This window comes from Bicyclus anynana, chromosome 12 (assembly GCF_947172395.1).
Source record: "Bicyclus anynana chromosome 12, ilBicAnyn1.1, whole genome shotgun sequence".
Classification (NCBI taxonomy): Eukaryota; Metazoa; Arthropoda; class Insecta; order Lepidoptera; family Nymphalidae; genus Bicyclus; species Bicyclus anynana.
Genome location: NC_069094.1, coordinates 15,421,143 through 15,436,703, shown reverse-complemented (window position 1 = coordinate 15,436,703; position 15,561 = coordinate 15,421,143). Strand labels below are relative to the sequence as shown.

General features: G+C 35.4%; 1 protein-coding gene across 2 annotated transcripts in view; it reads right to left on the bottom strand.

The window, feature by feature from the left end:
- Positions 1-8,432, bottom strand: part of LOC112049725 (aminopeptidase N) — a 29,140-nt gene extending 20,708 nt beyond the window's left edge. Inside the window, exons 1-2 of one of the 2 annotated variants that reach the window (XM_024087735.2) lie at positions 8,249-8,432; positions 495-691 (exon numbers count right to left, since the gene is read on the bottom strand). In XM_024087735.2, coding sequence (XP_023943503.2) covers positions 495-677 — 183 coding nt within the window. In that variant the 5' untranslated portion in view covers positions 678-691; positions 8,249-8,432. Of the gene's footprint in view, positions 1-494; positions 692-5,327; positions 5,456-8,248 lie in introns of those variants that run through there. The other variant, XM_052884636.1, reaches the window with a different exon arrangement.
- Between the last annotated feature and the right edge of the window lie 7,129 nt (positions 8,433-15,561).

The window sequence follows — 15,561 nt, the reverse complement described above, 5'->3', positions numbered from 1 at the left end:
TTGGATATTTATTTTGAACAAATAAAAATGTTCCTAATCCTCAGATTTGCAATGAAATCGAATAGGTTGATTGCGATGGATAATTCTGAGTCCTGTATACGTAATATGCGCAAGAAATCACAGATAGTTAACTACAGTAGTGTTAATTTAAATTTAAAAATAACAACTTTTTCTAATCGTAATAATTAGGGCAAAGGCCAAATTGATAAATGAAGATATGCAAATAATAATTAAATACTTTTGTAGTAGTTTTTTTTAATTTTCCTTTTTCCTCATGCGTACGCCGTACAATGTCTTAGTATAATTTTCGTGTGACAGTGCTAGTTGCCCCACTCGACTCTTTTCCGAAATAGCTTGATCGATTTTGATGAAGTTTTATTATTTGTATGGTCTGCGAATAGACTATCTATTTTTTAAAAGAACAATATTTGGTCGGTTAGCTAGTTATATAAGTTCCAAGATATGAGTTAGTTCCATTTAATTAATTATCTTACCCAAATATACGTGCAATAGTAGACAATAATTCCTACAAGGGCGGCGACAAACACCGCAATAATGATAAGTAAGGCACAAATACATTTCGATATGTTAATTCCGCCTTTCTTCCTGTAATGATTGTCTTGCTCTGTGTGGGATTCGTACGCCAGGAACTGTTGGCGACTAGTTGACAAAGACATCGTGGCGAGGCATCCTGAAACAAAATTATTTTCTCAAACATGCTTGGGAGCATTATTTTGACGACCTTCTTCGAGATAAATCGAACTTGTTGTACTGGTAGAGCAGCGGCCGGCGATAGTTGTATGAAAATTCATATCTGTCGTGTTTAGCGGCCAAATAAATTACTATGTAAAATCATATTTGTCGTGTAATTTAAAAATGGAACGATCCTCTACTCCATAATAACATGGCGACCAAAGCGGTAACTAATCAAAGGCATATTTTAAATTTCGATCTGGGTTTAAAATACAAGCATTGGCTAGGCATTGATAGACTTACGTATGTGTGACTTACGTAAGTTCTTCCATCAATGCCTCTCTTGCCGGCCGCAGTAGTGTACTTTAACAATTATCTAGATAGAAATGGTAAACTAAAATCGGGGTACTTTCACTTTACATTTACGTACCTTACCTTACCTTTACCTTACCTTACCTTAACCAATTTGCCTATTCTTCAGTAATTGATATATCTAGGTGGGTATAGCTGCTATATAAGGTATAGCTGCCTGCGTAATTTAAAGCTACGTAAAGCTCGTGCGGATTAACTTGACACTTGGCTCGAATGGTGTTTATACTGTCAAGTGGTGCGTCAAGTTAATGGCTTCGCCCCAAATTGTATGACAAACATTTTCTGATAAACTCGTAGGTACCTAGGTATTTTATATGGAACGGCTATGATATCGCAATTCGCAAGAACTTTCATTGCATCAACCTACTTCCTACCATCAAGTCAAGTTTTTAAGGCGGAAAGGAAAACGTCTGTAGGATCTACCAGAATAAAACTGCTGAATTAAGTCTATGAAGAGATTAAGTTATACTTTTGGTACTTATAATTTTTGTGAAATTTTTTGGTAGATACTTTAGGTGACGTCTTATCTTCACCAAAATTATTATAAATAGGTATCTGCCAAAAATGAGGTTTCTCTTTTAACCGTTATGGAAAAAAACTATCCGATATCCGAGTCTGATAAAAAAATAAAAATAACTGATGAATTTTGGCAAACCTGTTGTAATAGTATGGTTTAATGCCAATCTGTCGTTTAAAAATTAATATTTTTAGGTAGGCATTATATGTTTAGGAAAATAAATTAAAAAGGCGGTACGTAATAAATGATTTAGTGATTCATACTTTATAAAACGTTGGTAGGTATAGGGGCCCTTAACGTCCAATATATACTCATACTTGATGGAGATACTCAACAGCTTGAAAGCTTTCTTACGCTTATCTGACGCTCTCGAGTCGTCATGCTGGTCTGTGACCACGGCTATGAGTATGACCGCTCCACCATCACAATTTACATCACTACTATCAGAATTATGCGAAATCGAACGTTATCGCGATTAATGGCTTCCTCCGGCCCGCATGCCATTCGTCGCGCCAGACGGATTAGACAAGCTACATAGACCGAGAGCTTGCATAAGCCAGACCTTCTTCGATTTATACATGCTGAAAGCTTGTTAGCAGATGCGTTGCACCATTGATACGATAGCACAGAAAACTTAGGTGACGATAGGCAAATATAAAGATTTCTCTGTGGTGAATTTAGAATTTAGTTTGTTGAGGAGTTTGACGGCTCCCGTGGCGTAATGCTGGCTGGGTTCTATTCCCGGCTGGGCCGATTGAGGTTTTCTTAATTGGTCCAGATCTGGCTGGTGGGAGGCTTCAACCGTGGCTAGTTACCACCCTACCAGCAAAGATGTACCGCCAAGCGATTTAGCGTTCCGGTACGATATCGTGTAGAAACCGAAATGGGTGTGGATTTTCATCCTATACCTAAAGTTAGCCCGCCCCAATCTTAGATTGAATCATCACTTACCATCCTTATTGTCCAAGTATAAAGCGTATTTTTTTACGTTTTTCTTAATCATATTATAATGAAAAATCATGTCTATGTTGGTAAATTGTACTCGTATGTAGAATACAACATACAGCTCGTGTGGATTAATTAGACACCTGACTCGAATGAAGATTTTTACTGTGTTTGAATGGATCATCGGCTTGGTAGCCAGCTGTCAAGTTAATGCGTACAAGTTATAACTCAATCCTCAAGCCTCAATAGCTCAATGGTAAGAGCGGTCGGACTCATCACCGAGGGGTGGTGGTTCGATCCCCGCCCCGTTGGTCTATTGTCGTACCCACTAGACCTAGCAGTCTTTCCCGATTAGTTGAAGGGGAATGAGAATATTGGCCATATTGTATAAAAGATATGGCAAACATTCTTTAAAAAAAAAGCTGCTATGAGAAATCCTGTGTCACTTAGCTTCGTGTCAACCTTTCGTGGGCTGACAAACTTTCAGTTTTTATAAAATGGGGAAGGTCTCGCCACGACAGTATTAGTACAGCAGCATTCAGCGCTTACGACAATTATTGCTACACTACCGTTACATTTATACATCATGCGAGTACGTTGATATCAAAAAATATTATTATTTTATTATTTTTAACATTTTAGGTACAATCTCTTCATATTCTATCTATATGTGGCAGTTGAAAATGCCTTCCTTTATATCCAAGAAATCCTGAGATCGTTTTATATATCGCATCTATCATAGCTGGGCATTAACTCGTTAATCCGTTAATCGTTAATTAACGAAGTTAACATTTTGCTTAACGGATTAACTTTTAAGTTAACTTTTAAAAATGTTAACGGACCCGTTAACTTCCGTTAATATGCTGAAGCCCGTTAATCGTTAATCCAATGCCTACTATTTACCGCGCGACGCGATTAACAGGTTTAGACAAGTAAGAAAATATGATTTTTTTTTCAAAGAAATCAACAAATTACTATATTTATGTTAAAATTATAGATAAAATCAACTAAAATCAATTTATGGCAGTTTTCCCCAGTGCTCACCCTTATTTTTCCAATGGAGATCTCACACGGGGATATAAAAATGCAATATTAACCAGTCATATTAACGGAATAACGATTAACGTTAACTTGCGTTAATTCTTCCGGAATGTAACGCTTTAACGTTTAACGAAGCTAACTTTTTTTGTAGCGGATTAGCGATTAACGTAGTTAACTATTTGATTAACGGTGCCCAGCTATGGCATCTATCCATACTAATACTATAAATGCGAAATTCAATGTATGTCTCTTACCTTTTTTATGGCTTAGCCTTTGAAACAATTTTAATTAAATTTAGTAAGTATAATGATAAATTGGACCGTGCAGCAGAACCTGTTCTACTTTTCATTCCGGAAAAATCCGTGTTGCGTGTGGAATTTGTGAAAAATAATAATAATCGTTTATTCTCTATAAAACCGTAACATAATAGGTAAAAATAGCTTAACACTATAATTAATGGATGAGTAACAGGTATCTAAACTAAGAAAGAACTTGTATTATAGATACCTGTGCTCTTCCCTGCTTAGATGTAACAATCTTATGTCACGTACAAAACATAGTAGCGTGTGTGTGTGTGTGTGGGTGTGTGTGTGTGTGGGTGTGTGTGTGTGCGTGTGTCTGCTTGTATGCTATAAATAAGAAGAAATAAAAAGTGAATTATACGCGGACAAAGTCGTGGGCATTTCCTTGTAATAAATATCTAGCCTATATCCTAATTAGCGCGTTTAGACAAACATACAAACCAACTATTGTTTTGGGACTCCTTGAGCAGTGTATGGTATCTTCTCAGTTTTGTTTTGCTTTTTGATTCAATCATACACAGATACAGAAGTACCTTTGCGTGCCAGACGAGCGTGCGTGCGTGACAGAGAGTGCAATGCAAGAAATAAACTAGCATTGCTCCCACTATCGTCCGCTGAGTGACTCTTGAGTTTTTTAATGTTAGTACCACAGATTAAGAATAATAGGCAGATGGAGCGCACGGACCACGACGATGTCGTAGCCGCTCCAAATACAAAATTCAAAAACGAATACATATTCGAGTTAGTACGACACGAAGCATCGTATCAGTAACTTTCAAAATTATTCAAGAAAATGGCGTCATAATTATGTTTGTATTTTTTTTTAAACTGTTCACAAAAAGTAAAGAAATAAGATGGAGTATTTTTTTATTGGATACTATATTCATTTACAAAATTGTTGTTAGTGTTAAATTTTAAAATACAAATTTTGAAAAAAAAATTGTATTTGCGGATGTCAAGGAGATGCATTACGTATTTTATGGGTCATCGGCTTCATCACGCTGCTTGTAAAGACTCATTCTGTATCGTCTTTACACTGTGGTTGGTACTAATCTGTGATTTTGGTAACTTTAGTTCTTCTGCACAGATTATCCTCAGAACTACTCAGAATGATAATAATATTAGGCAAATGAAGCATTGTTTAGTAGGTAAGTATTTGGAGGTATTGCTCAGAGGTATTGTTATGTAGTACCTACCTATCCGGATAAGACTAATCGGTTTTTAATTACAAATTCGGTTCCTCGACTAATGGTCTATTTATGGTGATTAAATCAATTTTATTTTCAATATAAATTCGTAAAAGACGATTCCTTGAATTAATTACGCGTAGGTACTCTATATTTATTATTTCCGTCAAATAACATTTCCTTACCTATGGCTATTATTATTGTATTAATAGGGTAGTTTATTCATATCGAAAATACACACAATATCAATTTCATGTAGTAAGTACTTACATAGAATAAGGGTCCGAAATATATCGATATCAATCATTAAAAGTTAAGGATTTCTTATAAAACTTAATTTAAATATCACGTATTTTTTTAAATTATTTAAACGTCAAAAACGCTGTCGTCCATTTTGTGACGTCACAAACACATTTGCTTTATTAAACGTTAAACTAATTGGTAACTAATATTTTTGTCACACGCGCCATTTGTATGGGATTTAATAAAGCGACGCGTCATGAAACAATTGAAGTATAGACTGTCATGGCCGACAGGCGTTTTGGCTCGTATTGTCAAAAATATATTTAAAAACTAAAATTTTCAGTAATCCTGTCTCAAAAAAATATGATTATTTTTTAGTCTAGTAGAACGATTATAAACTATTTATGACCATGACCATTTAAAAATAAGTGTCAACTAGCCTATTATTATTCTTAGTTGTAACTAGCGGAAACCCGAATGTAGTCACATCATAATTAAATGAATCACAGCAAGCCTGCTCCAAACATTCCCCTTTGCTTAATGACGCGCGAAAATTTCATGAAAATCGTTTCATTAGTACCATAAGAGTGATGTTTGAACAAATATAAAAACAACCGTTTTGTGGTGTGGTATTGTAGTACTATTTACTTTTAAAACAACTTGAAAAAATGTAGGTTCTTTATTCAACGCGTATTTTTTATAGGTTTCCGTAACATCCATACGAGATGGATGTAAATCGTCAAATATATTTAATTTTGAATTAAATTAATTTGTAATAAATATCGCTAATTATAGATTAAGGCAATGACATTATAAAACATATCATTGGACTAAGAATAAGGACAGGTCCCTTTTCCAGAGGTTGGGATTATTATTAATCCTAGATTTCAAAACAGTAATTTTTAATGTATTCAGCAGTGTATAATCTGTGGTCATAAGGCTATTTATACACGTTACGTCATAAGTATACAGCGGAGTGGTGATCTGGTGTATGTTTGTATATTATATCTGTTACATTTTGGCAGCTGCTTCATATTTCATATTGTTATCAATTATTTTTCACGATATGGGTAGGATTTATAACAGAAGTGGAATCAATATGAAGATATGTTTCCGGGTTTTCGATTTACAGTGAGAATGTTTTATTATAAGTTTTTTTTTGTTTTTAATATCGTATTTTATTCTATTATACGCTACTTGCATAACTAATTTATGAAAATTAAAATAGCTTTCTCAGCGATTATTTCATGAATCAGAATATGCGCAATACTTTATGTAGGTAGGTACAACAAAAAGAAATAAATGAAACTGCTTTTTTGTGTTTTAAGTTTTCCGTCAATCTATAAATTTGTAAATAAATAAGTAAGTAAGACAAGACAAGACTCCGCTGTCCCACAATGTGGGATTTGGCGACGCAGTTTAAGATTCTACTCATATTGATAAAATCGTCACACCGGTTGCCGAGATTTCAATAATAGTAGATTATGGTTATACAGGGGCTAAAAAGACCCGTTAAAAACGAGGTATTTTTAGGACACGAGCTGTGAGGCGAGAGCCGCTAAATAGAAGCAGAGTTTATAATTGGTTAAGCTCCGCGTGTTACATTATACTTTTTACTACGATTGCAATAAAATAAAATAATTCAGTCCAGTATTCAATATATTTTTTTTTTTCAGACGAAGAGAAAATAAATCAAATAAAAACAAAATACGCATTCCACAGACAAGAACGCTGCATTTCGTTCGATTTTCATATTTTTATCAAACAATCAGGGCATTAAATAATACTAGAAATTAAAAAAAAACAAATTACTTTAGCCCAAGGCTGAAATGCTTGTTTAGCCCCACGGTGGAGTGGTAATATGACAGTGTTTTTGAACAAGAGTAGTGAAAAATAAATTGAAGGTATATAATTATAAACATATTACATAGGTACAAGAATAGCTCCTTTAAATGTATATTGGTTATTTTGCAGGTATAATATACCTACATTTCCTCTTCTTCATAAAGTTAAACTCAAGACAAACGATCCCCACAGGTGCTTTAAACTGCCCATAAAAAGTTAAACTAATATAACTTGAAGGTATGTAAGATTTATATCCAAATACAGCCTGAAGGTTAAGCCAATGTAATAAATACAATAAAATATCGGTGAGTTAAAGTTTACCGTGTATTTAATATACTATTTATCAGTGATAAGATAGTCCAATAGGTTAAACGTGTATTTACTCGAGCGTCGCCGGGTTCTATTGGATTTAATAAATGGAAGAATAAAATGAAAAATAGTTGTATAGCACGTTAAGCCATCAATCGCGCTCATTATCATTTCCATCTGAATCTAAAGCGGTTGTTAAAGAATTTATTAACCTAAGCTCGCCAAACCGCAATAGAGTAGCGTGGTGGGTTTAAGCTCCATATCTTCTCTCCTGGCCTAAAGGCCTGGCTATGGAGTGGGTCATTACAATAAGCTTATAATGAATACGCTTTTAGGTTTTTCCCACAGAAGTAGATGGGTAATATAAACTTCTTTAGAGTTCGTGCATCATAACGTTTATCTTATTTATGGACGTTGGCGTATACTAATATAATAGTTACTTTGGTATCAGTACTTCCGTCCGTCCGTAGTTGGGTAGGTTTGATATCAAAGTCCTTTTTAACCGACTTAAAAAAAGGACTCAATTCGACGCGTGTTTTTTTATGTTTGTTTTTGTTACCTATTAACTTCGTCATTTTATAACCAATTAAAAAAAAAATCTCACAAAACTAAATATTTATACCTACTGATTATTATTAACGTCTAATAATCCTACTGAAGTTCATACACTTATAATTATTTTAATCATAAACCACAATATTATTTTTATAGGCAGAAAACAATACGAAACTAAAGGTAAATTTTAGTTTCGCGTCTATAGGAACTTTTAAAAAATAAAAACAAAAATTAATTACCGTGTGCGCCAGGCTTAATAAAAATCCGATATGCACAAATTCAAAAACAGAACACAGGTCACTGCACTGTAAGTCCTAACTTATTTATCGAGTTTATTTTATAAAAAAAAATATAACTTCACTATTAAATTCGAAAATGGAATACCGAATAAATGTGTCATGAGCTGCGCGCGCAATACCAATCTATGATATTTCATGGCGGTATGCATGTTCACGCGGTGGGCGGTTTACTTATTCATCGACCACTTTAACATGACCCCTCATTCACCTGTCAATTGGCGTTTTCTGCATACAAAAGGAGACTTTAAAAACTGGTCAATCTATAACACGACCATTTTATGTTGACTCCTCTCTAGCGTGTAAATAAGCGTTTTTTCTATACAATCGGGGGTATTTCACAAGTGGTGTGTTATGAATTTTATGCGGCCTTGCCTACCTACAATAATAGCCTAACGATAACTTGCAATGCATGTATTAATTTTAATTTTTACGTTTCCCATCGAAGTGTAACCGTTAGTGACGTGCAATATACGTATTTTCAGGAAGGATAAACAGTGTTTAATTTTACGTTACTGATAAAAAACAATAACAAAGCTCGATTATTATAAACATTTACTATTTACCTCATTTAAAGTTATCCTTTACAACTTAACTGAGGTATTAAAACTTAACGTGGCCCATCGTTGCCTACCATGATTATTTTTATAGGTAGGTGTATGTAGGTATATGAAATCTCAAAAATCGATTGACGTACAAAGATGAAATTTGGCAGGGAGGTAGGTTATAGTTGGTACGTATCTGCTAAGAATTCGAAGAGGTTTAAAGGTACTTGCAAGTTTGTATGAGAGTCATTCATTTCTTTTGCTACAAACTTGAAATTTGGCAGAGTTTGTAGTTGGAAAACTTCCGTTAATAACGTATTGTGCGACAGAGCCGGATTAAGGACTAAAAACTCGCAAGTTTGTTTGAAAGACAGACTCGTCAAACTTATAACACTCCTTTTTGCGTTGGGGGTTAAAATGAGGGTGGTCTGGATGTTACAGCTCTTCAATCTTCTATAGGTAAGACATGATTACATGAGAGGTCATCGTATAATGGGTATGCATATTGTCAGTTTAAGGTCGACGAATCTTCAAGGTCTAAGTCAAGGAGAGGTTGTACGGTAAATTAATGCTCGCGCAAGAACAACGCTTTGTTGCATAGTTGCCATATATAATTTTTTTTATCTCACCTGATGGTAAGTGACGATGCAGTGATGGAAGCGGGCTAACTTGAAATAAGTACAAGTTTATCTTACTCATAGCTCTGACGGTTTCTATACGGCATGGTACCAGAACGCTAAGTCGAAGCCTTGGCCGACCAGACCAGACCAGAACTGAGCCAATTTAGAAATTATAAACTGACCCCTCTCATTCTGAGAGGAGACTCGAGCTCAGCCGTGATCTGAATATGGGTTAATAACGAAACTCACCCGAGTTGGGAATCGAACCCAGGCCCTCTCTGTTGATCCTACACATCTTTGGTTGACACTACCAACTGCCTAATACTTTACAACTATTTAACCGACTTCAAAAATAAATGAGGAGGTTCTCAATTCGTCGGAATCTTTGTTATTTTTTTATACCTACTTACTTCAAAAAAAGGAAACTCAGTTAGTAGTGTATTTTTTTAATCAATTATGTTTTTTTTTTGGTAAGAGGCAAGAACTACAACGTAGATTTTAGTTGCTATTGGCCTCATAAGAAGGCTCAGTCACTCATCGGGTGATGGAGCGAGTAATGGTCGCAGTATCGAATCAGAAATGAGGAGATCCGCAGAAGAACCAAAGTCATCATAGCTCAACGAGTTGCGAAGCTGAAGTGGCAATGGGCGGGGCACATAGTTCGAAGAGCCGATAGATGTAGGGATCCAAAGGTGTTGGAATGGCGACCCTGCACTAGAAAGCGCAGTGTTGGTCGACCCACCACCGGCCTGACGACATCAAGCAAGTCGCAGGGATTCGTTGGATGCAGGTGGCTCAGGATCGTGATGTTTCGAAATTCCTATAAAAGGCCTATGTCCTGCAGTGGACGTCCATCGGCTGATATGGTGGTGGTGGTTAAAGATATTAAATTAAATACAAATACAAGTTTAAGGCCGTTATTGACACCATTTTTAACCGACTTCAAAAAAAGGACTTCAATGGAACTGATGATCAGTTTGAAGGTGCTGCTAAGCCGGTTTTCTGTTAATTTAGGCTTTTTCTGAAAGAACTACATGAAAGAACACTGTCTGAAAAACCCAAATCGTTATGATATTTTTATCTGGCTTGAAAACATCATCGGGCTAGCACCACTTTCAAACTGATCATCAGTTAGAACATAATATTATGATGTATAGAACTTAGTATGATGTTATTTTTTCGCTTTTTAGTTTAGCCAGTATCTTTTATGTTTTTGAAGTCGGTTGAATTTTTTTATTAAAGTTTTTTTGTATTTAATGATTATAACCATTAATTAGTAGATAACTATTCCGCGATGATATTTCTCAGTATCTCCAAATACGGATGCAGTGTAGGTAGCCCATTAGCTATCATTACCATGCATTACCGCAGCCATGACGTCATCACATTGTGTGCGGTGACGTCACATTGATGACAAAGCATGATTCGTGCGATGCAGTCAGTATGTAAATAAAATTATAATCATTTATAAGATTATTCCGGCAGGAAGGAAGTAGCAGATTAACGATAAGTAGGATTAAAGAAAAACGGAATGATTGTATTATTGACTAGCGAACGCCCCCGCATTTGTCCGCGTGGAATTCTTTTTATATTTTCGCATGTTTTATATAATAAATAGTCCACTTTTCATTTTACAAAACTATATCTCAAAACATGAAGGATTTATATTTATAATATTAAATAAATAAATTAAACAAATAAAAAAACCCGACTGCATAAAATAAAAAAAAAACTAAAAAGAAAAAAAAAAACAAACTCAGTCCAGTAGGGTAGAAAACAATTAGAAAACAGTCGTTATGTCCCAAAGTTACAAAATAAAAACCTTACATTTTAGTTCTCGAGATACGAGCGCGATTAATTTTTTACTTATTTTTTTTGTAAGTTAAGTTTTGTGTGTTGTAAGGAAATAATCTCATAATTAATCGCTAAAATTTTCTGACAATTTTAGTAATCCAAAGTAATAAAAATTTAAAGCTTTTAAAGTCTGTAGTTTTTTTTCAATCGCTGAAAGCAAAAACAAGTAAATAACTGACGGCCGCGTGGCGCAGTGGGTAGTGACCCTGCTTTCTGCATCCACGGCCGTGGGTTCGATTCCCACAACTGGAAAATATTTGTGTGATGAGCATGGGTTTTTTTCCAGTGTCTGTGTGTATTTATACATTATATAAGTATTTATATGTAGTATATAAATGTATATGAATATTATAATATCAACTATCTTAGTACCCATAACAAAAGCTACTCTGTATGCTTACTTTGGGGTTAGATAGTGATGTGTATTGTTTAAGTATATTTATTTATTGTTAAAAAAAAAAAATTTAGTCTTCCTATAATTTAATCTACCAAAAGTAATCAGTCCCCATGACGCTTCAGTAACTTTAGCATCCCGGGCACTACTATTATAATATCTACATGGCGCCAAGAACATTGAGTAACAAGTACATAATTACATGTTACAAACTAATGGGGAGTTACACATGCTATTGTATGATGTATAAATTAACCCTTGCAATTACATACCAGCAAATCAAGTAAAATTCCGATAACTTTGAACCCATTCTATATACTTTTATTTCACACCTTTTTATTTTTATTTTAGCTAATTACTAAAAGAAGCTTACATATCTTTCTCTAAGCAAAATTCAAATTCACGTTCCGGTATGGGTAAGAATTAACTTGCACCTCCAAATTGTATCTCTCAAGGGCTCATTTTGTCAGTAAAAAAAAAATCTTTACGATTAAATGAAATTTTAGGATTTTGCTCTTTTAAATAACTAATACCAGCTTTTCACGGAATGCGTAATTATGAAAGATTTTTTTTGTAATTATTTAAAAAATAATAATAATAAAACAACTGTCTATTAATTCCGGCTTATCTCTGAAACTGCTTGGCCGATTTTGACGCGACTATCTCCTGCAAATAGCTGATGTAATAAGGAGTAACGTAGGCTATGTTTTATCCCCGTATTCCCACGGGAACGGGAACTACGCAGATAAAACCGCGATACGTTCGCTAATACTATCATAATATCGCCCTTGACTAATCAGGACATCATGCGATGCCGTCCTTCACAAGAGCTAGACAGGGAAGTCCTTAACTCGCACGATTGTCTTATCAGTATAGTTAATAGTTATCCTAGACAGCTAAAGTGATGGTTAAATTACAGGAAACAGTAACTTCTTACTTTATTTACAACCACCTTCAAAGAGGTTAAATTAACCAATGAAAATTTCTTACTAGCTGACGGCCTTCTTAGTCTTAATTTATTTTAATTCCATATAGCTAATTATAACCCTCTAACTCTATAGTTAGTAAACTATCGTAATTACAAACATGGGAGAATGTGCAAGGAAATAGATTTGTGGATTTACAAGACGGAAGTACTGGGTTCAATCCCCGGCTGGGCCGATTGAGGTTTTCTTAATTAGACCAGGTATGGCTGGTGGGAGGCTTCGCCCGTGGATAGTTACCACCCTACCGGCAAAGACGTACCGCCAAGCGATTTAGCGTACCGGTACTATGTCGTGTAGAAACCGAAAGGGGTGTGGATTTTCATCCTCCTGCTAACAAGTTAGCCCACTTCTTACCATCAGGTGAGATTGTAGTGAAGGGATAACTTGTAAAGAATTAAAAAAAAGTTTTTTTTTTCAACTCTCCATCTTACCCTCCCATAAGTACCCCCATAGTCAAATTTTACCTATTCACGATACATGCCTGTATTTGGGTCACCGTGTACCTCCAGTAGATTCGGCGAAGACAGACAGACATTAAAATGTGCGCAAGTGAGATTATAAGGGATCCGTTATTGTACTACGTACGTTTGGAACCCTAATATAGTTGGATAGGAAGATACACCAGAGATGTTCGTCATAGACTACCGAAAATAGCTTCCCAAATCCGACCTTGAGCCACCGCGCGTCAGGGTTCTTACGGAAGTCTATAAATTAATAGACGTCTGACGTTTACTATTCGCTGCGTGGACGCATCTAGGAGGAACAGGGGGGCATTTACCTCTCTAGTTATTGTTTAACTTTGAAACCATTTGTGGCCTCAAAAAGCCACAAAAGTTCACGTTAAAGTGGCCTCAAGTCTGAAAAATCTTCGGTTCATTGTGACTACTACTTCATCAACATCATTATTAACCCATATTCGGCTCACTGCTGAGCTCGAGTCTCCTCTTAGAATGAGGCTAGGACAATAGTCACCACGCTGGCATTGGCAGACTTCACACACGCAGAGAATTAAGAAAATTCTCTGGTATGCAGGTTTCCTCACGATGTTTTTCCTTCACCGTTTGAGACACGTGATATTTCATTTCTCAAAATGCACACAACTGAAAATTTGGAGGTGCATGCCCCGGACCGGATTCGAACCCACACCCTCCCGAATCGGAGGCAGAGGTATATCCATTGGGCTATCACGGCTCTTCTTACTACTTGTACCATCGTTATCTTTATCATCACTTTACTGCTAAAGAGCCTCACTCAAAGAATAAGTATAAACATCTGAATAAGTAAAGCAAGCATGTAGCGTACAAAAGAGGTAATAGGTTCGATCCCCGTTTGACTATTGTCGCACCCACTCCAGACAAAACGACTAGTTTGAGGAGATAGAATCATATAAGTTACTAGTAGACGCCGCGCGGTTTTACCCGCTAGTTTCACGTTCCCGTAGGAATACGGGGACAAAATATTATAAGCCTATAGCCTTCCTCGACAAATAGGCTATCTAACATTGAAAGAATTTTTCTAATCGGACCAGTAGTTCCTGAGATTACCGCGTTCAAACAAACAAAGTCTTCAGCTTTATAATATTAGTATAGACGGCTAATACATTATTTGAAATCCATAGAATCATTGGCTAATTATCTAGATACGCCCCTTCCGTTTTGTATTGCGTCATAGCATGGGAAAACCAAGACTTCGTAATGTACTGCGTTTGATTTAACAAACACCATTGTTTTAATAATATAACTAGCATCTATAGCCTTCGTATAAATATTTATGGTACAATGGGAAGTAGGTACATCACATACCTTCCTCCGATTTTGGAATGTAACGTATGTCGAGATATATACGTTGGATTTGTTAAGTACGTTTGTCATGTTTTTGCGGCAAAAATCAAAGTGAACTTTTTATTTGTACATAAAGAACTTCACGAAGTCACGCCTGTAGATATTCAATAGGACAACATTGATATTGTCTAGTTTTTACTTATATGAACATAGAGACAGCAAGTAATGTTATGTTATCGTAAAATTTAAAGGTCTCCCCCGCGCCTAAGTCTGAGACAACTGCCACACTAATGGCAAAAGTTTATATATAACACATTTGTTCGTAAAGTATCGCTTATTTTACCAATTTCAATATCGTAATGTATTTCATTACGCACATGTGCCGTAATGTAAAATAAAATACACATGTGTCGTAATGTAATATTAAACCTTTATCATCCGTCTAAAAACGAACGGTACTTTTTAAATCTTGGCAAAGACTTTTTATGTCAGAAAAGTGCTCAACATTTTATGAATAAAATTAACTTTGTGAGATAAAATATAATAAAAAAAACATTGAATTCTTTAATTTTAATAATCACAACCTCTGCTTCCTTACTATAGCTCTCGCCTTTGGCTCGAGCTGCAATATCGCCTCGGCTGTAATTTTTAGTTTACCGCACTTATATCATAATGTATTGTATATTGCAAGGTACTATACACCGCAATTGAACGTATTTGGCTATAACTTAAGATAGATTGTAGCTCGCATTAACACATAATCTTTTTTTTATCCCGGAAAAATCCATAGTCCCCATAAACTTGCGAAAAACGCTTCGAAAATTCAAAAATGTATAGGAATGACATTTGCTATCGACAGGTCACGTGATCAAGTTGTCGATCGGACCTGTCATTCCCATACATTTTTCTAGTATCCGAAGCGTTAGCGTTTGTAGAAAGAGAATCGACGTGAAACTTGGCTACAGGAACAGCAATCGCGAGTAGTATCTAATAAAAAAATCTTTTTTGCACTGATTTTGAAGACAAGTAATGCACAAGTTTCGTACAAGTTAGAAAATATTCTATTTGTTAATAGT